This window comes from Camarhynchus parvulus, chromosome 3 (genome assembly GCF_901933205.1).
Source record: "Camarhynchus parvulus chromosome 3, STF_HiC, whole genome shotgun sequence".
NCBI lineage: Eukaryota > Metazoa > Chordata > Aves > Passeriformes > Thraupidae > Camarhynchus > Camarhynchus parvulus.
In genome coordinates, this window is record NC_044573.1 from 83361410 (window position 1) to 83384385 (window position 22976).

At 35.5% G+C, this 22976-nt stretch overlaps 1 protein-coding gene across 2 annotated transcripts in view; it reads left to right on the forward strand.

Annotated features, from left to right (window-relative positions):
- Positions 1-22976, forward strand: part of DLGAP2 (DLG associated protein 2) — a 316157-nt gene that overhangs the window by 71125 nt on the left and 222056 nt on the right. For both annotated transcript variants that reach the window (XM_030944311.1, XM_030944312.1), the window contains exon 3: positions 14539-14571. In XM_030944311.1, the coding sequence (XP_030800171.1) occupies positions 14539-14571 (33 nt within the window). The remainder of the gene's footprint in view (positions 1-14538; positions 14572-22976) is intronic.

The following is a 22976-nucleotide window of genomic DNA, read 5'->3' on the forward strand; positions in this document are numbered from 1 at the left end:
ATGTGAACATTTGCAGATGTTTGGCTATATCAATGCTTACAGCATTAAAAAAAACCCAAACTGACAACATCTTAAGTTCTCATGTGTATCTTTTCTTCTTTCTCTGTATCTACTGATTTTTTTTTCAGCCTCTTGGTGTTTCAGTATGCCATTTTGGTGTGGGTACTCTGTAAGCCTTACACTTGGATTCTGTGATGCTGTTACCTCCTGATACTTTTTGCATTACTGTACTGGGCTGGCCCTGGCTGGATGTCAGGCGCCCACCAAAGCCTGTCTATCACTTCCCTCTGCAGCTGGATGGGGGAGAGAAAATTTAACAAAGCATTCATGAATTGAGATAAGGACATGGAGATCACTCACCAAATACTGTCATGGGCTAAACAGGCTAGAATTAGAGATATTAATTACATTTATTACTAACAAAATCAGATTGGGATAGTGAAGTAAAATAAAGCCTTAAAAACAACCCCCCCCCCCTTCCCAGCTCTACCTCCTCCCCCAGAAGTGCAGGGTGAAAGGGAGTGAAGTTACAGTCAGTTCATCACAGGTTGTTTCTGTCACTGCTCCAGGAACAGAGTCCTTCCCCTGCTCCAGCTTGGGATCCCTCCCACAAGAGATAATTTTCTGTTAACTTCTCCAGCATGAGTCCCTCCCATGAGCAAGAGTCCGCCTCAAACTGCTGCAGTGTGATCACTCTTACACAGGGCACAGTTCTTCAAGGACAGGATGCTCCAGGGTGGGCTCCTTTCTCCATGGCCTCCCACAGGGTCACAGCCTCCTCTCAGGCACCCCTGCTCCAGTGTGGGTCTCCTCCATGGGCTGCAGGTGGATCTCTGCATCCCTGTGGGTCCCCATGGGCTGCAGGGGCACAGCTGCCTCACCATGGGCTGCACCAGGGGCTGCAGGGGAATCTCAGCTCTGGTGCCTGGAGCACCTCCTGCCCCTCCTGCACTGACCCTGCTGTCTGCAGGGCTGTTCCTCTCACATATTCTCACCCAGCTCTCTTGTCTGATCACAATTGCACCTACACAATCACTTTTTTTTCTCCCCTTCTTCTTAACTATGTTATCCCATAGGTATCATTATCATTTCCAACTGGCCAGGGCACATCCATCCTGGAGCTGTCTGGCATTGGTTTTGCTGGACATGGATGAAGCTTCTGGCAGCTGCTCCCAGAAGCCACCACTGTAGCCCCCCTGCAATGCAAAATCTCGCCATGCAAATCCAATACACTTATTTGGTGAAAAGTTTGGTATTTTGTGAGTTGCTCTCTTCAGTTCTAGATTCCTGTTTCCAAGTTCCTTCCCATAAAGACCATTCCTGTCTTTTTTCCTGACTGTATATTTATGTATCTTTTCCTAGAGTCTGTATAGGAAAATGTTGTTTGGTTTTTTTTTTAATGATAGGGTCTTATTTCCAAATGAGCTGAATTAGATTTTGGAGCTATTAAGCTATTACAGTAAGGAGATATACCATGCCAACTATACAGAACTGTTTATTTCCACTGTGGATTAAAATGTTTCATATAAACAGACCCCCTGTAAGCCATTATATTTGAGCAGTGTCACTAAAATATTGTGGCAAGGACATGAAGCCACAGAGTACAGGTTTATTGCAATGTTTGATCTTGTGCATTAGCAATACTAGTATTCTGTTCAAAGGTCTTTTTAAAAGCAGAATTTGGGCTTTTAGTTAGCTGGACAAGCAAGCTGAAGGACAGTTTTAAAATCACCCAAGTTTCCTCAGGGCTATCAGTTGTTTTATAGTCTTAATTATTTTTTCAATAGTAAGATGCTATTGATCTCCATTCTTCTGCTTAAAAGCTATTTCTAAAAGAAATATCTGTTGAATGGGAATTGTAAGCATTGCATTCGGTGCCTGCAACTTGAGACAATGTTAGTTGGGCATTTACCTGAGGCTTTGTTTCAAGGAGATTATTTCTTCTCCCATTTTAAATATAATTTAAAATTCCCCTATAAATATTAGCCTTTTACAATTTTATTTATTGTATTACCATAATCAAAAAATCATAGGGGAGGGGGACGAGAGAGAGAGAGAGAGATTCCTCTTAAATGTCAGAAAACTGGGTAAAGAGGAGGAGGGAATAGATATTATTAAATTTCCTTTTCTCTACTGTAAGAGTATTTGAGGATATCCTAATCTGGGCTAATTTCAAAGCAGGTACATTTTAGAAAAATGTATAAATGTTCTGCTGAAATCAGTGTAAATATTTGGGTGTTTGCTTTTGTAGGTTTTGCATCACATGTAATTAATTATGTGAAAGCATGTAGTTTCCCATCCAAAAATTTATTTTATTGTTGTAAAAAATAATTTGATTAATTATTTTAATCCTATGGAACAAGATGGAACTCAACTTACAATCCTAGAGAAATTAATGTATGCCTTCAGAATATGAAAAAATTAAAAATGTGTGTTGAAAACTTTTCTGAATATTCTCAAAGCATTTCAATTTCTTTGTGTAGTTTAGATATTAGACAAAATTTTGCTGGATTATTATGGAAATAATAAAGCTAAGCTAGACAATTTATATTGTAAAACTTCAAGTAAGACAAAGCATTTGTAAGTCTAACTGATAGAACTATGTCATTACTAGTACATCATACAATTACTTCATGAAGTCTGTATAGTTTTTTAAAGGGCCTAAAATATTAATGGAAAATTATATATATAGGGAAACTTGTTTATGTTTAAACTTCATCTTAGCCAAAGTTACATTTACTTCTTTTCAACCACACCTGAGGTACAATGGTTTTTGAAGTCAAACAGCAATTGTCTAATTATATCATCCAATAACTAAAATATTTTAAGTTTAGATAAAAAATCCTGAAAAATTGCTATGATAAATCATTCTTGGGTTTTTTAATGATGAAGTATTAAATCTGAATGACATCTAATTTCACATGTGTGTATATCTGTTTTCTGTTGATTAGGAATTCAGGGGTGTTTCTGTGATTAAGAGAATTTATAATGCTAAATTCTTTAGCATTATAAACTACTCATTTGTGACATTTATTTATTAATAACTTTTGTATTATTTATAGTTTGACTATGAAAGATGGGTCATAACTTTTTCGTTACTTGTCTCTGGCCAGTAATTCAATATTATCTTCTTATTAAAATTAATCTCCTTAAACTTTCTGGAATTTTCCCCTTAGTTACATCTTGAAAATAGTTTGATGGAGGTCATAAAATTTTGGTAATCACATGTGTGTGTTTATAATTTCTAAATTCATGGCCAGTCCTGCAGATAACCTCACTCATATGACTGTTTAGGGGTCAGTCAGCAGTGTTTAGAATGTTTATTTGAAAGAAAAGGCCGCATTAACAACAAATTTCTCATGACTGAAACAATTTTTTCCCTTTATATATTCTGTCAGAAAAACAGATCAAGGATGGTGGCAGTTTCTTTGCATGATTTTGAACACTGGATCATAAAGAGGAACTTCTCCATCACTATGATTTTTCATTTGTATATGAAACTTGTTTCCAGTACCTTGTTAAAAAGTAGAGAACAGTGGCTATCACTACCCTAAAATTGAAAGAGGCAGTTTCAGTAGATATTTTATTTAATGCATCTGGAAAGGAAAGTAGTTCTAAAGAATAGGGAGAAACTGGTATGACTTTAAACTCAGTTAACTTATCCGAGAAATTTTGGGCATTTAATATGCACTAGTGTATTTTCTGCTTTTGTGTCTCTCTCAAAAGTGAAGAGCAATTATGCAACTCCATTTTATGTTTAACACAACAAAATGTTTATTTTCCATAAGGCAGTAACATTCAGATGGGACTATTAGTAGTATCCTGTCCTTAGGCTAGACTGGTTGGTGGAAGTTTGCTTCAGTGATGGAAATGTCAGTGATTTGTACTCAATTAGCTGAGTATATTATACATTAATTTAATATTGAGAGTTTTATGAGGGTTTCAATATATCAATAACAATGTCTAAAATACTTGCACGGCTTGTGCTGAGATTCTAATTTTGGTGCTGTTTTAAAATCAGACAAATGCATCCCATCTCAGTTTTGTGTGTTTACATTTCAGGTTCTCTGAAGTTTCTGTATGACATATAGAGAGATCTGTGATACTTAGCAGTTACAACAATGGCATAGTGCATGTTAACAATCTGTATTTTGACCTTTCAGTGGTTGTGCTCTGTACATAGACTCCTAATACTGCAGATTTGGACTTCCTCATAGCTAGCTATTAAAGCAATCACCAGACCATTGCAAAGGCATAAAGGAAGTGAAGGTCAAATCACTGGCAGTGAATTCTAGCTTGCTGCAGTAATCTAAAAGGTAATGCTGGCTGAAAAAGGTACCACTTGCTGTGTACATGATGCACTGAAGAAAGCAAGGGGCTCATACAGTTGAAAAGATATAGTGATTTTTAAATCTGCTGTTGCAACTTCACTTTTGGCTATTTAAAGGTGAATTAATTAGTTTTTCTACAAAAAGATCAGATTCTTCAGTCATTGAATTCTATATCTCAATGTAGCTTAAAATATATTTTGCATCCTCAAATCCTATTTATTTATTGCAATTCTATATTTTTTGTCAAAGAATTTAGCTAGTTATTATTAATGTTCATTTAGTTGTAACTGGAATTTTGGGTTGGTTTGTTTATGAATGTTCATGAGGAATGTTCACTATAGAAAACCATGCATAAAAAGTTTCCAGATATGCTGTTTTACACTTTGTTCCAGCATAGGGGCTTTGTCCAAGTGGTGAATACTTCACCAGAGAAAAGTTGGGAGCTTGAGGTTGATACTATTTACAGAAAACAGCAAACATTTTTTTTTTCTGTTTAGCTCACTGGAAAGTTTCTATAACTCCAAATAAATCTTTAATTTCTATTTTAAAAGCTGAAATTAAGAACTCATTTTTTTGAGCTTAGGTCTGAGTCCTTCAGTGAGCTCTTTGTGCCTTTGTAATGGTTTAGATAAAGGTCACATGTGTGCACCAGTGAGATGAGAATGTTTTAAATCATCATCACTATAATAGACTTTTTTTCCCTGAGAGAGTTTAAGATGGAGAAGTAAGAATTTTTCTGGATTAGCTTTATTAACAGTTATTTTTTTGGCAGCAAATGCTGTATAGCATAAACAGATTTTGGTTTAATTTCTTGAAATCAGTTTTAGTGCTTCACACTAAATTTGTGTTTCTTCTCTATTTGCTCTCCAGAAGACAATGTTTCTGACAGAGAGTAGAGTCTGTATTGAAGCTCTCCTCCTGAGATATGCAGATACATATAGAAATATCATCAGATCTCAAAGACTGGTCAATGCAGACATCCTAACAGTTTCAGCTCAGAGCTCTTGTAAACTTAGCTCCCTTCAGCCTGTATTTAGGAAGGAACCCATAGTGGATTCTTTCTCAGGACAGTGGAAAAGTCTTACACAATAGATCAGACTTTGAGCTATGGTCTCTAGCTTGGTAGTCACTGCCTGGCACATCAAAATTCTGTAAACATCCTCAGGTTAGCATATGAGGCTACTGCATATTTGGGATGGGATCAGGTCGAAGCTCTAAAGTTGTATATCACAGTCCTTTTGAGTTTGAATTAGGACCTAGAAGTGTAGGACTTTTGTAATGCAGAAGTGTATCTGCAGCAATGAAGGCTGACTGCACACTGGCCAGCATCAGTACAGCTAGCAGGTTAGATGCAGTGATTGTTCCCCTCTTTTTGGCACTTCAGATGATGCTATTGGAGCAGGGCCCAGTTCTAGCCCTTACCCACCCCCACCCCAGCATAAGAAACACACACAAGTTGGACCATGTCCAGAGGATGGCCACCAAGTTGGGCAGGGTACTGAAGCAGATGATGCACAAGGAGACACTGAAGAGCCCTGAATTTGTTCAGCCTGAGGCTGAGGAAGCTGAGAGAAGAACAGAGCTAATTGCTGTCCTCAGCTGCTTAATGGGTCATTACAGCCAGATGGAGCCAGCCTGTTAATGGACAGGCACAGTGTAAGGACAGGAGGGAACACAGAGATGTTGCAGCAAGGGAAATTTCAATTAGATTTGAGGTATAAACTCATCATTGTGAGGGCAGTCAAACAGTGGAACAGTTGCCCAGAGTGACTGTTAATTCTCCTTCCTGGTGGATTTTCAAAAACTTGAGCAGGCAATGCCTTGAGAAACATGAGGTTACTTTGGCAGTAGTCTGCTTTGAGGGATAAACTCTAACAACCTCAGAATATCTCCTCCAATCCCTACTGTTCTGACTTGGTATGCATGACTGACTTTATAGGAAGGACATCATTCAAGTCTTGCCCAGATATGGATACATCCCCTTAAAATTGTTACATATTTTTGTAGACCCTTTGTATTTCAAATTACCTCCTTAAATTTGTTTTTAAAGTCAGATCCCCACTCCATTTAGATACTTTCAAAATCTGATTCCTATATGAGAGAAAATAAAGAGAAAGGAGTGAAAAAATCAATTTAACCTTCAGAGAACTAGAGTATCAGATTGTGTGATATACTCTGTACCTGCGCAGTCCCATCCTATTTTTTTTTTTTTTGCCATCTCCCTATTTGGTTCTTTGTTATAGCATACTCAGCTTGGATTTGTACCATTTTTACTTGTTCTTATGAGGCTCTGAGAGTATTGGTGAACTCTCTTAAAATGAGCAAAAGGAAATAAGATTGAGGAAAAAAAAAAAGAGACAGAAAATAGAGGAATGATGATACATAGCCTGGGTAGTTTTGCACTAGTGTACTATTGACCCTGAATTGAACTCCAATGACACTTGCATTGGCTCCAGAGGGCTTTTGGAGCAAGCAAGGTTCAGACTGCCTTCAGTTTTGTATTTCACAGCACTCTCATGGGTCATCACTCCTACAGTTTTTGATCATCACCCTTGCCCTCCACGGTATTTTTCAAAATCATGCTACAATGTGATAAGGGGATGGCAAGTTTGTTAACCTTGGCTGTGAGGAACATGACTCACTTTAACCTTCAACATCACTAGAAAATGAGGAAAAACGAGAAGAAATACAAATGCATTTTCACTTTATAAGTCTTGTCACCGGGTCTTTTTTGGACTTGTTTGGGACACTCAGATATTTAGACTCCCCACTTGGATACTGTGCATTTGAAGTGTGTATCAGAAGTGTGCTAAAGCACATCCTTTTTACTACTGTGTTTATGGCTGCTCCTCTGAAAAGAAAGCATTTGTGTCCAGATCACCAAGAGAAACATTAGCTACTTTTTTATTTCTTGCGTGGCTAATATTTTGCTTTTTATTGCTTCAGTTATTTTTGTTTTCCTGTGAAAATATCTGATTTTCTGATCTCTTTTGGCTTGGTTAATGCACGTGTAATGTGTAAACTCCATATGGAGAAGGATCTGATGTGCAAATACTATGAATAGGTTCTGGCATTGCTTTGAGCATGAACCTTATATTTTTATCTGGGGGAAATAATGGTCTCTTAGTGGTTGCTTTATGCATTTGGTTGGATGTCAGTTCATTTGCTCAAAAATATACAAAGTTTGCTTTCAGGCTGGTTGACTTTCTTCAGCTCTAGGCTCACTCTATTTTAATAATGACTATTCTGTACTCTGTTTATATTTAAAGTTCTTTCAGTATCTTCACTTCTCAGGACTACTCATTTGCCTTGCTCTGTCTTTCCCAGTATAGCCCAGCTGCTAGGCTCTCACAGGCAGCTGGGTTATTTCCTATTGTATTTTTCGTATTCTGCAAAACTTTAGTAGCTATTTTTTTTCCTAACCTCAAGGCTCAGTCCTAGGCTGTAAAAGGGCTTTAGCTATAAATACAGTTGAAAGTAAGTATTCAAGAAAGCTGAAATTGCAAATGCAGGGGAATCTCATCTTGAGAATGGTCATACAATGATCAGCAGTGAGAGGAAGGCAGGAAAGTAGGCTCTTAGGCTCAGCAAGAAGTACTTGTAGAAATAGTTTCAAAGGAATGAAATACCTTTATTTGCTATATCCACAACAACTCTAAACAATTGTTGTGATTATGTTTTCAGCATGTTCTGCATGATGAAGTGACTTATTTTTCTGAGTAAAAAAAGAACCACAGAAAAACAAAACAAGTTTCAAGATGGACAGATATGTCTACCTTTAAATAAACAAATGTGTTTTTCCTTTGATTCTTTTTATTAAATTATTAATTTTATTAAGTTATTAAGTTAACTAACTCTTTAAGTTATTTTTATTTCCTTTATGACTGTTCACAGAAATGGGCCAAAACAATATCTAAGTGCAAAAATACTTGCTTTCTCTTTCTATTGTGCCATTTGTCAGCATTCATAATACTAAAAGAAATATAGTGCTTTGGTGTAGTGTCATTTTGATTAATTTTACCACTTCATAGTTTCAAGCAAGAGCTTTTAAAAAGTACCTCGAATGCTTTGTGGATTTTGTTTACATGGATTACCTTAATAGAGTTTGTACTGCAGAAGTGCATCAACAAAGTATCTTTGAATTAATTTCATTCTTATGATGGCAACTGATCCAGGAACCTCTACTCAAATTTCAGTCCAAAAGGATGAGTGATATATCATTTGAGTCAAGAAAATAGTGCTGCCTTAAAATAGGCCAATAGCATTCTTAAAAATAGAAGAGATTTTTCAGAGGGTAAATATTTTGCTGTACCAGGCCACTGAAGGGTTTTGGTCATGAAGTGTATTCAGTGTGGGGCACTTATAGCTCTAGTATATAGCTAAGTTGGAGGCACAGCAAAGATGAGTATTACACACTGTGACTGAGAAAAAAACTGAGGAATTAGAATTGAGAAAAAAAATAACCTTAAGGAAATGAGCATAAATTAGATATTATTTTTTCCCCTGAGTGCATTAAACATTTTATTCTCCTTTTGCAGGGTTTTATTCCCTATCATTGGAGGCTTCAGAGCACATTTTAGAAAAATATCTGTAGGTAAAATGGGCTTTGTAGAAGAAAAGGTTAGTTGGTTTTTGTAGATGGCTCTCAATACCTCACCTAAATGGGTGACTGAACACAGAGCAGAACATCTCCAAGGGATTTGCTCTAGCATCAGTGTGGAACAAAGAGGATATTGTGGATGGATAATCTTGGTAGACATGACAAAATCCTGCAGTTTATCCTCCAGGTCTGTCCCATTGATGTTTCAGCAGATGATACTGTGTAATGATGAGATACCAACAGGAGAAAAGTGCTAAAACAGATAAAGCAAAAGGTATAGGAGAAAAAATACACATGAGAGAGAATGGAAAACATAGCTCATAATACTTTGGGCTTTTATTGGTGCTATTATAGCCATGTTTAGATGCAAATATTGGATTAAACTCCTTAAAATTATTGTTTTCACATTAGAGCCTTAAATTATGATTTGCTTTTCAGACACACTAAGTCTCAATATAATGCATGGCTACTCTATTTCTCTTTGTGTGTCATACAGTTCTGTTTCATTAACATCAGTAAAATGATGTAAAGAGACTGACGACATTGGGTGCTGATGAAAATGATGGAACAGTTGTGTTTGCCTTTAGAACAAAAATCTAAAGAACTATCTGCTAAATTTCCTCTTTTAAATGAATTATTGTTGTTAATATTATTGTTACTATTATTGTTGTTGTTATTATTATGTTGCCTAAGTGAATGGGGGAAAGGCAAACTGACTTGTTTTGTCAGACAAACCATATTTCCTTATTTTCTAGAGTGCTATCTGCTTTTTTTGGCCAATTAATAAATAGATCTAGCGGGTGAAAAAAGAAAAGCAAATAGAGAAATATAGGCAATATAGAACATGCATGTTTCTAATTGAAATTTAAAATTATATAGGCAGCAGGGAAGAGCAGTGCAGGGTATCTGAAAATATCAGATGAGAAGAGAGACAGAAAGTCCTGTTACAAAAAATGAAGAGGAGGTACAGAACAGGATATGTGGTATATTATTCAAAGGGTAGTCAGAAGTGCTGACATCATGTATTTTCTGAATTTAGTGCTGAGGTGACAAGTTATCCCCAGTACTGCTTCTCACCTTTGCACATTATTTCTCACTATATTGTCACTTCCATAAAACCTAGTCAAAATCATCCAGATTGGACTGCATAATTTGGAAAACCCCTGTTGAGTGCATAGTGTACAGTAAAGTGTAATGTTAAATACCATCCAGTATTTTCTTTAATTAAAAACATTACTGGTATGTGGTGTCTTAATCCTATTCCGTTATATAGCCTGCATAGATATTTTGAATTGCATTTTTTAAATGGCTATTTTGTATATTTCACCTGGCCCTTATTTTGCTTTCTTTACTCTACCTCTTTATAGTAGATTTGATTTTACTTGCAGCAGCCATACAAGAAAAGTATCTATACAAAGAATGAAGTGTTAATGTGTTTAGCAGAATAATTTATTTTCACTGCAATTTAAAACTGTATGTTGAACTCAGCTTTTTTTTTTCTTTGAGAAATAATGTTGACATTTATATGTCTGGTTTTATTATTTTTAGTTGTTCTTATCATTGAGATTGGGCAAGAAAAACTATAAAAATGAAATACATTTCATAATATTTGGAGGGAAAAAATATGTTGTGTCTTTATGACAAATTTGTTTCTTTATAGGATCTTTCTTATGATCTGTTTTGTCAGCAAGTTCTTGTATCTAGGAACATTATTTCTGTTGGCTAGACAATTTCAAAATGACATAGTGAGATTAATAATATAAATACAGATTTCCTTGTTTTATTGATTTATTGGGTCCTAAATCTTTGAGCACTCACCTCTCTTAGTCATTTTACTATTGAGAGCTATGACAAGAAGTTACTCAGATGTATGAGTGTTTGCAAGGAGGAGTATCTTTGTTAAGTGCAATTAATTAGCAACATACAGCAAAGAAAGAATACCTCCTGTGAAAATATCACTATAATACTTTGGATGGATCAGATATGTACAGACATAATCAATTTCTAGGAATTGTGCAAGGGAGAGGCTTAAGAAATATCTTTGTCTGAAATGTTTTCACGTCCTTGCTTCTATTTCATCCACTTCAACATTTTATCCAGCCTGGGTGTAGAAAAGTTACTTGTCTGAGGCCATAATGTCTCATAAATTAGCATGGCTATTAGAGTTGGGAGACTTGGATCAGGGCACTCATCTTATTAAGACTTGATATTCTAGTTTATTTTTTTCTGAATGAACATGAATACCAAGCTGCACATGAGTGAGTAGATGGCATTCTCATTGCAAACATGTAAAGTGTGTGCTGGGCTAGGTCAGCACGAGTATGATTAGCAAATTGTCAACGTTGTTACTTCCCTCTGGTGCTGGAGAGGCACAGGGAATACTGTGGGCACTGGTTGGGGTTCCCTGCTTCCACAAGCATAGGGATAAAATGGAGGAAGTCTAGCAGAGGGCCCTCTGCTCAGAGTGGTTGAAAGAGATGGGCTTATTGAGTCTGTTGGTGTGGAGATCCACAGTGAGCTACATGAAGGAGTTACAGAGGATGGAGCAAAAGTCACTCAGGCAATGCTGAGTGATATAACAAGGAAGAGTGGCCACAAAGTGCAGACCAAGAAATTAAAATACAGTTTAATGAGGCTGATGCAGCACTGGTGCAGGCTGCTCATTGAGGTTGTGGCATCTCCATCCTTGGTGACTTTCAGGACTTGACTCTTAAGCCCCAGCAGAGTTGAACTTGTATTGGCAAAAGTCCTTCTCTGCTCTCAGTGGGAGGCTGAACTAGTTCATCTCCAGAGATCACCTATAATAAACACTCCTCTTTTGCAGTGAATATTACTATGAAGTCTAAGACCTTTTACAACATTAAAAATAAAAAATGAATAATTTAAAAAAAAGGTGACGTGTTGATTTTGATTTCATGCTACATAAGTTTCTAAGGCAGAGTAGGTAGCTGTTTCTTTCCTCTCCTTGGTTAATTTTTGAGACCAGTTTAGATTTTGCTGATAGACTCAGCTAATGCTGATACACTCAACTTTGGGTGAGATGAATCTAAGCCTAAACAATGTGATTTCAACTGATGGAATGGTATTCTGTTGTCATGTCCTTCATTGTTGTCATCTGTTCCCAGAAGTGAAACTGAAATTAGAAAAAAGTTAAATTTATACAGGTATGTAGTATTGAGCCATCTTTCAGAAAGATCTTTTCTACCAACATACAGAAACTTCACTACAGAGAAAAGAAGTTAAAATAAGTGTCAAATCATAGCTTCTTAACAAAATTTTCAGATTTCTGTATTTTCATTTAATGTAAATTTACAAATAATTGAGTGCCATGTGTATATTTTATGTGCTGTGGTTTTAGAAACTGAGGGTGTGCAGTCTCTCAACAATAGCCATAGAATGTACAGATCTAAATGGACTATAGAGAAATAATTATTTCTGTCTCTCTCACACAGGCTGTGTTGAAAGCAGGGCTCTATACAACCTCCTTGTTGTGTTGTTTACATGCCTGCCAAAAGTGGTTTGTGTTTTTATTTCTCTCTCAACCTGTTTGTGTCCTGCTCAAAAACAAGGGTATCTAGTCTCCCCACCCCAGTGGCAAACTACAGCAGAGAAATTCATAAACAGAAACTTACTGGTGAACTATCCACATCCACAAAGTCTGCTTCTTACCAGTGTAGAGAGAGATGTGCTGCTGTCAGTTTGAAATGGTTCCCAGCTGCTGGAAAGCATAAAAAAAAATCCCCCCATGAAGTCTCCTCAGGCATGCTGGGATAGGGGGACACCTGGGTTGCTCACAGATACAGGACCTTAAAAAAAGCATCTGAAAAAGTCCGAAAAAGCAGCAGTCTGGCAGGGATAGTGCTGACACCTTTCTGCTATTGACATCTTTCTGGCACTAGTCATAGCTGCAAGCCTTGTTTTGCAGGTAGACTATCTAGCCTGCTGCAGACTTGTAATATTGGCACTAATTTATGTTTATGAGGAAAAAAGAGGGAAGCTAGTAATTTGTACTGTTGAGTGGGGACCTTTTGAAGATGGTGTTTGAAGGTGCCAAATATGTCAGGCAGACTCTTTGGATTGTAACAAATTGGTGAGCAGTTAGCAGAACATAAGGATCAAAAAAAGTCAGAAGTTCAGAAACCAAGTCTCGGATTATTCTTCCTTACCAATCAGGATAACAAACTACACACAGGCAGGAAGCCCATCTCAGTAAAACCTCAGAAAGTCTTTGAATTAAATGTGAGAGAAAGATCTTCTGAGCTGGTTCCTCTGCATCACTTCATGTTGTGGCAAGTGCATTTTTCACGTGCAGTGAAAGGAACTGGCCTGACTTACCTGTGACCAGGCTTTTCGGGCTCTTCACTGGAGATTTTCTCAAGCTTGCTGTTGGGGTGCTGTTTCTAGTTTGTCACCTCTGCTGGGGACACTAATGAGTCTGTCAATACAAACTTTGGCTACATGTTTCAAGGTGCTGAACTGCTGTAAATTTCATTTCTTTCTATCAGGCAACTTTATGGTGTTCTAAAAGTTGTGATCTACCTATCATCAACAGAGCTGCCTGGAAAAACTTATTTTTCCTCATTCCTTTCCCACATGCATGCCACAGTCTCTAACAGTAGTAAAACCCCAGTGATTAACATGTTTAAAATATATGAAAGATGTAGGGTCAAGTGCCATTACAAGGTGGGTTACTGTGAGACAGCTTCTTATCTGGATGGAGAAATTTCTTCTAAATAGCTGGCAGTTTCACTGGGGCACTATAGAGGTCAAACTGCTCAGTGCATTTTTCATATTGCATCTTTTTGACATTTTTGCCTTTGAGTGAAGATCATAGCTAAATTCAAATCTTCTATTTGTTATCCAAGGTGGACATAACTTCAGCAAGCTTTTGTAGTGAACTTTATTTGCCAGTCATGTTAAACTGCTTTTTGTACTGATTTTATATTAAAATTTATGCACACATACACACGTGTGTGTGTGTGTGTGTGCATGTGCCTGCATATATATAGATAGATAGATAGATAGATAGATAGATAGATAGATAGATAGATAGATAAAATAGTAACTGAATATTTAGAGATTGTATGTTATGATAGACTTTAATTTCCTTCATTTCTATATTTGAGTATTTTGCAGAGTATAAATGTACGTTTGAATGACTTCTTGACTTCTCTTGCCTGGGAGGACTTGGGAGACTTTTATGAGAAAGGAATATAACTCTGTCACTATTACTGTTTGCTACCTCCAATAGTAAAATATTAGCAGACTTAAACTTTTTATTTGAGTGGCTGTTGTCACTGCAGTATTGTACATATCAAAATACAGAAAAGTCTTCTGGAAGCAAAAAGTCCTGCTGCATTAATGCAGTCTGGAGTCTCTGAAGGTGATGGTTATACAAATGTAACTAAACATTTATATAGTTCTATTTTAAAATTCTTCCTGCAAAAATCCTTATTTTTTAATTATTTTGCACCTTTTAAGAAATGTGTGCTGGAAATAGAATTGCTTTTTTTGTGCTAACTTTGAGTTCTCTGAGTTTTGTTATATTTGGATATAATTATGACACCTTAAAAGAAAGAAATTATAATTTTCTCTTTTGCTTTGCAGAGTCACAGTGTACGCTCTGTGGGGAGCCTGAAGGTGAGTGTGTTTTCCTACCAATATTTTTCAAAGCAGCTAGAGGTGAACACTTCACTTTAATATTACTCATGTACAATAGATTGGAAATAGTACATAAATGGTGGAAACCAGTGAAAGACATTCTACCCTATGTTAGATACAAAAAGTTATTTAAATTAAGCTGAGCACATGCTCTAGGCAGGAAATACCTTAAAGGATAAATATTGCATCAGAACAAAAGTTAAAATATTTACTTTTATTTTTCTTTTGTGTGTTTTTCAAACTAATTTGTCAGTAAGCGTGAGTGTAAAGAGACATTTAAGGACATCAGTTTGAGTATGGAAATCATACTCATCCAAGAGATTGGATGTAAAAGAGAAATGAAAAAGATTTTTAGATTTTAGATTAGGTATTACATTTACAGAGAAGCTAACTCATTTTAGCAAGTGTGGTGAATAAATACTGCTTCTGAACAAAGATAATTAAGCAGAAGCCTAGTAGTTCAAATACATGCCCACATGGCAGTGTTTGTTGGTTTGTTTTGTTAGGGTTTTTTCCAAGTGACTAATTGAATACCAAGATGAGACACATATTTCACTTAAATGAATGCTCAAGCAATGAGAATATGGTTTTTAAAGTATGCCATTAATGAAGAAAATATCTCTAATTTATTTATTATTTATTAACATTGGTGCTCTTATAAAGAAAATGCTGAAAGATTGACTTAGTTTGAAATCAACCACCTGGAGTCTTTCTAGAGAATAGAGTTCAAAATAGTCATTGTAAATGGAGCAAAGTGTATGAACAAAAAAATAAAATTATAGATTCTAGACTTTTCACAAAGACGTTCAGCTTTATTTCTTGAATAGTTGCTGATAAAAAAGTGTCAGCTTCTAATGTTTTATAAATTTGGTAGGGACAAGTTATTAGGATATGTAGCCTGGAAGTGGAAAGCTTTGAGATCTTGCACCTAGTGAAATAACTCAGTAAATCAAATAATAATTATCTCCTTCTCTTTTGTTATCTACTGACAAATAATTCTTTTAGAAATTTGTTTTGACTGCATTTCTTTAATAATCAGTGAATTGTTGATTTTTAAAATTTTCTTTGTCCTTTATTTGATAAATTTATAATAATACAGATAAGTGTATGAAAAGCAAAAATGAGATTGGTGTTTATTTGCCTTTCATGAGATATTTCTCTCCTGATAAAGCTGGCCAACTTTAAAGTTATGCATTGGATTAGTTCTGTTTTATTATATGCTGTGCCTGCTTCATAACAATAGTTTTCCTTTCTTTTCATTATTGCTCTTTCATACCTCTTCAGCTTTGCAAATATTATTAAATATATATGGACTTTGTAAAAAGAGAATTTAAAAAAAAGGGTAATATTTTTTTAAACATTTATATAACTTAAAACCCACATTCAAAAGTTAACTGTATGCATAACTGTATGCATAACTGTAGGAACAGGCCTCAAGAACATAACATTCAGTTTTTAGCTATACAAAAATGAACTTTTCCAGTAGAGAATGTCTTCTGGATCACCTGTCTCTCCTCTAAAACACAGCATTAGTGGAATGCTAATTGTTAATTCTCTGCCTCAATTTTAAAAATATTGATATAACTGTCACCTTAGATTAGTGACAGGACTTAGAATCTGAAGCTTTTCCCTTGCCAGATTAGCACAAATTCTTATCTAACACTGATCATTCACAGACGTTTGATACTTGATTTTGTGATGAAGAAGCAGTTATTCTGGCTGCTGAATTTACTTTTTAGAAGGCCATTCTAAGAGAAACTTCATATCTCTGTCATGTGAACCAGAAGAACAAAAACACTCAAAAAGATCCATTTCTTATGCAAAGTTCTATAAATTTTTCTATGGTTCCAAAGTACACTAAGAGAAGGGAAGAACTAAAAAATCAAGTTTTTGCAGTGTTCTAAGTGTAATTTCTGACTTTTCTCTGTAGACTTCAGAAATTTGAGATTCTTTGTGGCTTGTAACTTGTATTTTTGAAATTAGAGGAAAATTCAGAGAGTATCAGTTAAAGTTAGATACTGTTTGCCTACAAGTTGCTTTTTTCTTCCTCCTTTTCAGATAAAAGAAAAAAACAGTTCACCAAGTGCCTTAAAGTACTTAAGTATATGAAGGTGAATTTGCAGAATTATAGCATAGACATGCCACAGTGAGTCCTCCTATGCTAGTTTCCAAAGTGTTAAGCAGAGATTCATCTGAGAAATAGTAGATGTGGGGAAATCTCCTGGGCTTGGGTGAGAGGAAGACAATGTTTCACATCTTATGTTTTCTGGGTTCCTTGCAAGCTGTTTATGCCATTTCCTGAAAGACTTGCAGGCAGCTAGGTGTGTTCTGATCATGTTTGGCCTTCTGTAACAGGGGTGACAGAATGGAAGCATTTTGCAAGCCTCAAATTCTGATTGGCAAGCTGGTCAGCTGTAGTCTCACTTCTCATTACAGTTCATCCTTTCTCTAACCATCACTCCTCTTTCAAAACCAGCAGTTTTGTCCTGAGTTATCTAAGTATCATAAAAATGACTGTGTAAAACAGAGCTCTTTGCTGGGGGCACTTTGCCAAGTTTTTAGCAGTCAGTGCTGCAGTGCAGGAAGCAAGGAAGTGCATTTATCTGCATACCTGTTGTTGCACAGGCGTGGAACTGTGTGTGCATTGTGCTATTCCATAGGGTGAAAACATATTAGATATGGAAGGGAGATATAAATTATGAGAGTACAGATTCTTCTTTTCAGTGTTTTGCCTGGGAACTTGTGGTTCTGCACTTAAATGTGTCACATGTCCTTCTTTGCATCCTATCTAAAGAGAATGAGTTAGACAAAACTGAGGTCCCTGTTTGAGAATAAGTATCTTGTACGAGCTGCAAAGACTTGTGTGTTCTATTTTAAAAATCATGGGTTTGCTCTGTTACTGATAGTGTACCAGGCACCATTCCTGTCAGTGCGAGATATTTGAAGAGCATCAGGGTTTGGTTTTTTTTTATACTGGGAGGAAACTAAAGTTGCAGAATCCCATTAGCATGGCTACTTCAAGCAGATCCATCTTCTGGAAATGCAAGAGCACCAATGGCTTGTTTTCAGAGGGGTAACAACAGCTACACTTGGGGAAGTGATCTGCAGTTGACAGATGATGTTGTCATGGTAAACATTGCTGGGTTGTTCTTTGCTGTATTCCTGCTCAGATTTAAGGTGAGGATGGCATGTTATAGACACGTGTCTGGCTCAGTCTTGGTGACAGCTGAAGTACTCTGTGACACACACTGGTGTAGTCATGAGACATTTCAGGAACAGCTTTCCCCATAAAGCCTCCAGCAGATATTTCTGTTCTTTCTAAACCTTTGTATTTATTCAGAGAAAGTTTTGAAAGGATAATATTATCAAATACAATTTTCTGTATTATCAAAGCAGAAAACATGTACTTTTGGTGGCAGCTAAGGTTTCAGTAGACCACTCTTTCTTCTCAAAGCTTATACAAATGAAAGCTTTTCTTCCAGGCATTTTTTATATCCTTCATAACTCCAGCAGTGTCTTACTCTTTCTATAAGGTACTCTTTCCAGGTAATTCAGATTCTTCCTCAATGTCTCAGATCTCTTTTGGGCTGTGGTATACAGCTACAGTTTGAATTAAGTTCACCCATTATTTTTTGCCAGTAACTGGCACAAGAACACCGGTTGGTGTTGTTATACTTGCTGGGTTTGTGGTAGCAAACTTTAAATAGTAAGTCTTTTAATTAGTAAAATAAATATTCTATGCAAAAGGAGAGCTTAGAGGAGATCTGTTTCTTAATGTATCTCACATTGCACGTTGGATTTTTTTCCTAAACTTGTTCTTCAGTTAAGTTAAACAGTTAATAGCTCGTACAGCCAATGCATAGATACTGAATTATTCCAAGTGTCAAAAGATTCAGAAATTTCTCACAATTATATTTTATCTGATAATAAATTCAATTGCCAGAAGATTAAGATTTTTTTTACTGTTGATTTCAATTTTGAGATCAGATGCCCACATAATTTTGTCTTCCTTTGAGAAAGAATAAGTTTGTGCAAATTTTCTAGCACCTGCAAGAATGCTAGCATATGTCAGAGGTTTACCCTTACAGAAGTTTATATCAATTACTTTTAGGAGGACTTTTAATATGATTAGTAGTGGAAGATTAATCTAATTTATTTTTATTCTATTTTTATTTAGTAAAAGAAGTTTTGAATGTTCTGAAATAAAACCAAATTGTATTGTTTAATTTTATTTGCTCACAAGATGCATAAAATATTCAGTATAACTTGAGAAAAATATGAAATGTAAAAAAATAGTTGACAGTAACAACAAAAAACTCTATATTCCTTGATGAAAAAAATGTATTTTTCATACAGATATGTCAGTGTTAGAGAGATGCATGTATTTCAGGTGCTATTAGCTTTGTTGCCTTTTGTGCTCTGGTTAATGCTAGTGTGTTGGAGTTTAGGGGGAAATTGGTCTGGTGTTTTGTTTTGTTTTGTTTTGTTGGTCTGTTTTATTATTTGGTTGGGGCTTTTTGTTTGGTTTTGGTATTGTTTTTCTTCTTTAAATAAAGAATCTGGGGAGTAGGTAGTTGAAAAAATACCCTAAATTTGGCAATATGTCTTGATATTGATGTTGTTCCATCTGTGTAGTTCTGGCTCTGAATATAAACACTTCCCTTGGTATCTCATGGAAAACTATTACAGGCATATTAATAACTCCAGAGAATTTCCTTAATCTTCATTTTGCTAATCTTAACATTTAGTAATCTGCACTGAGAGCTGACAGTTTTGCCACCATTAGCAATGACTTTCAAGAGTCCTGTAGTCTTAACTTGTTATACTTCTGTTGCATTTACTAGACCAACAATTGTAAAAAAATAAAAGTTGTCTGAGGAAGGCAAGTACATTTCACAACACATAATCCTGACTTTTTAAGGAAACAATAGTAGATAATGAAATATACTTTCCCTAATGTAATATTTCTTGTTTTCCTGCTATTTATTAAAAAAAAATCACAATTGTTTATTCACGTGAGAAGCTTTCTTGATCTGTATATGTACCATGAAATACTTAAAGAGATTATGGTTCCTGCTATGAACATAATATTAATTCATAATTATTACCTGAAGTGATTGAGATAATACTGAGTTTATTCAGTCATGTATGAAAAATTTTATGTAAATATAAGGTCAAGATCTTCAGTCTTTCTGCTTTGACCTATTTGTACACCAACACCCTTGTTTTCATGAACAGACACATTTGTGTGCCTGGATGAACTTCCTTCCTAGCATTTAAATAATGATTAGTAAAATTGCTGGCAATTTTACTTCCTCCTGATCCAAGTATTGTTAATAAACATTTTTTAACACTTTAGTTACTACTCTCAAAGTGATTTGAGTTGCTATTTTTATAGAGTTTTTTCAAGGTTCACAGAATTGTATTGCTGTCCTACTCCATTGGGTAGTCTGTAAATATTGAACTTTGTTTGACAAAAATAGGCAAGTTAGTTACACTACACACTTTTTAAAATAACCTGCAGAATTTGGAGACTGTATGAACAAAAATGTTTTTTAATCACTTTCTCACTGGGCTAATATGTGAGATTCTACCAGTTAATTTCTTTAGGATACCAAGTTAGAGTATATTCACAATGGGCATTATTCTTGGACTGTGCTGGGTTTTATATAAAGTGAAATCATGATGTGTATCATGATTTTTAGGAAAGAATTGTAGTATTTTTTCTTCAGACAATGTTGAACTACAGGTTGCTGCTGCATTTTCATGTTGCCTGCATTTAGGCAGACAGAAAAAGTTGTCTACAATATGTCTGCTAAAGATTTAGCTGCTGAAAAAGTTTTCAGTTTCTGGCTATACTTGAAATATTTGAAGATTCAGTTTTGAACCTTCATATTTAAATAGTTTAAAAAGTTATATATGACATTATTAAAATTAATAATTTTATTTATAACTATAATAAAGCTGCCCATTTTATCTAATGGAATTGAAATAGATAATGGCATTTTCAAAAGCCTAGGTCCTATGTAAACTGAGTGTGAGATATGGTGATACTAATTTTGGTTCTTTTTTAGTCTATCTTGTTGTTACTTAAGATAGTAATATTTAAAGAAACAAATCTCATTTTATTTCAAGAAAATAATTATTTTCTTTAATAAAGTGTGTGCCAGGCCTTCGCTTAATTTATATCTGGAATAAATTAAATTAATTCTTCATCTCTTTTACTTCTCATATATACAGGAAACAGCTGTGCTCAAAACTACAATGTTGTTCTTGGTTTTTTCATCTACTGATCCACTCCCCTGAGTTTTGCAAACCAAAAAAAGAAAAAAAAACTGATTTAATTTAGATAAATAGGATGTAATCCCAAATGCACATTCATTTCACATTGTTGTGATTAAACAAACAAACAACCCCAAAGACAAGGACCATCTTATCTCTTTTGCTCCAGTATGACTGAATAAGTGAAAAGCTGATTAGATTTCTGGGGATGAGGGGAGAAAAGTTGGCCTCAAAGGCTGTAGTCAGCACATACTTAAGGCTTCACGCAGCATTAGAAATGTGAATATTTCCTCTGCCAATAGTGGATGAAGTTGCAAATGTAATTTAGTCCTGTAGGGGAATAAATTGTCTCAGGACTGCAGAGTTTGCTAGAGCGGAGGCCAGAGTGAATGAGGTCAGTGCAGCCTAGAAGATGCTGATATTTTAAATTAACCTTTGCATGGAAGTAGATATGTGTATGTGTACACTTCTTGCTTCCATTTTTCTTCCTTTGCTAACTGTGTAGCACCTTTTCATATTGCATGAAATGTCCCATATTGAGTAGTTGTTCTTATATTCAGATTTTATGCTGAATGTTAATTTCTGCAGAAGGACCTTCCTCTTAAAGATGTTGTTTTAGAAGTCTGTCTCATAAATGGGAACTTTTGTAGTGTGAGCTGTCTGTGCTTTCCCTTAGCTTCTAATTTCCATGCTCTCTCATTCACCTGTAATATTTCTATGTATACCTAGAAGAACTCTTTCTGTAGAATAATAATGTCTACAGAATATTGCCTACACCTTCTAGCATACTTTATGTTTTAGAAACAGACTTCTGCATCTTTGTAAGATAAGAACTATGGTGCATTTCTACCTAAACATAGAGATTTTTTTTTTAAAGGTGGCACATTTCAACATTCATTCCTTATTTAATTTACAATGGATTTGACCCAGTAAAGCTGAAATAGCTGATATTATGGGTCAGGGCTTGGGGTTTTTTGTTTGTTTAGGGGTTTTTGTTTGTTTGTTTGTTTGTTTGTTTGTTTGTTTGTTGTGGTGTTTTTTTTTTGTTTTGTTTTGTTTTTATGGTCCTGCAGTATGTAGACTGGGGTGGACAGTTTGAAAATTTGATTTGATTTTCACCATATCAGTCCCTGCACCTGTCCTTTAGTCCCAGGCTCGGGTAAGGCTCAGATGGTCATCCTGGCCTCTGCAGACACCTGCTCAAAAGGAAACCTAGGCCTGCCTTAGCTTGCAGTTTTATATCTAACAGGGGCCTTGTGCTACTGGGTAATTGTAGATATCTTTGTCCTTTTCCAGGAAAAGGTGAGGTTAGTTCTAAATCTAGAGTTGAATATAAGCGAGATGCAAAATGCTCTAAGTGCCACTGGATTTTCTGAATGCAAGATTAAATTATTGTCTCTCAATCAGTGTTTAATTCTTCTGAGTAGAGGGAGAGCCAAAAAAATCTGTAATTGAAAAGTTTGAGAAGCACAGATGTAACAGAAAGCAGAGAAAAACTCCATTCCTATCACCACATACTGCAGCTTTCAAGACTGAATTTTTCCAATCCGTCTTCTGAAACCTATGCACAAATAAATTCCATGATTATTATTGCACACATGTACACATTTCATTCTGACTGAGCAGGTCATGAATGATTTTTACTTTGATTCTAGATCATTAATCTGAAAAGGTTAAGCAATAGTGTGCTGGCAAAGGAACACGGTTTTGGAGACAAAACCTACATTAATTTAAAACAGATTTCCATGCAGAAAGAATGCCAGTTTCTCCTAGAGTGAACATTTGCATAAATCTTAGATAACATCTGGCAACATTCATCTCAACAATGTATGAAAATCCTGAGCTCTTACTAAGTGCAGAGCTACAAGTGATATTAGTGGAAATATTATGTAGAAAAAGAACTAGGACTTTCACAGCAAAGAACTTGAAGCAGATTGATTTAGTCTTCTGTACATGCTGATTATTTCCCATAAGCTTTCATCACAATTTTAGTCACTGGAATCTTCTCATGCCTTATAAAATAATAAAGGAAATGTTTTTCTGTTATATTATATGAGAAAGAAATAGTTTTCTCTATGTGGTCGGAAATATTTTTTTTGTAT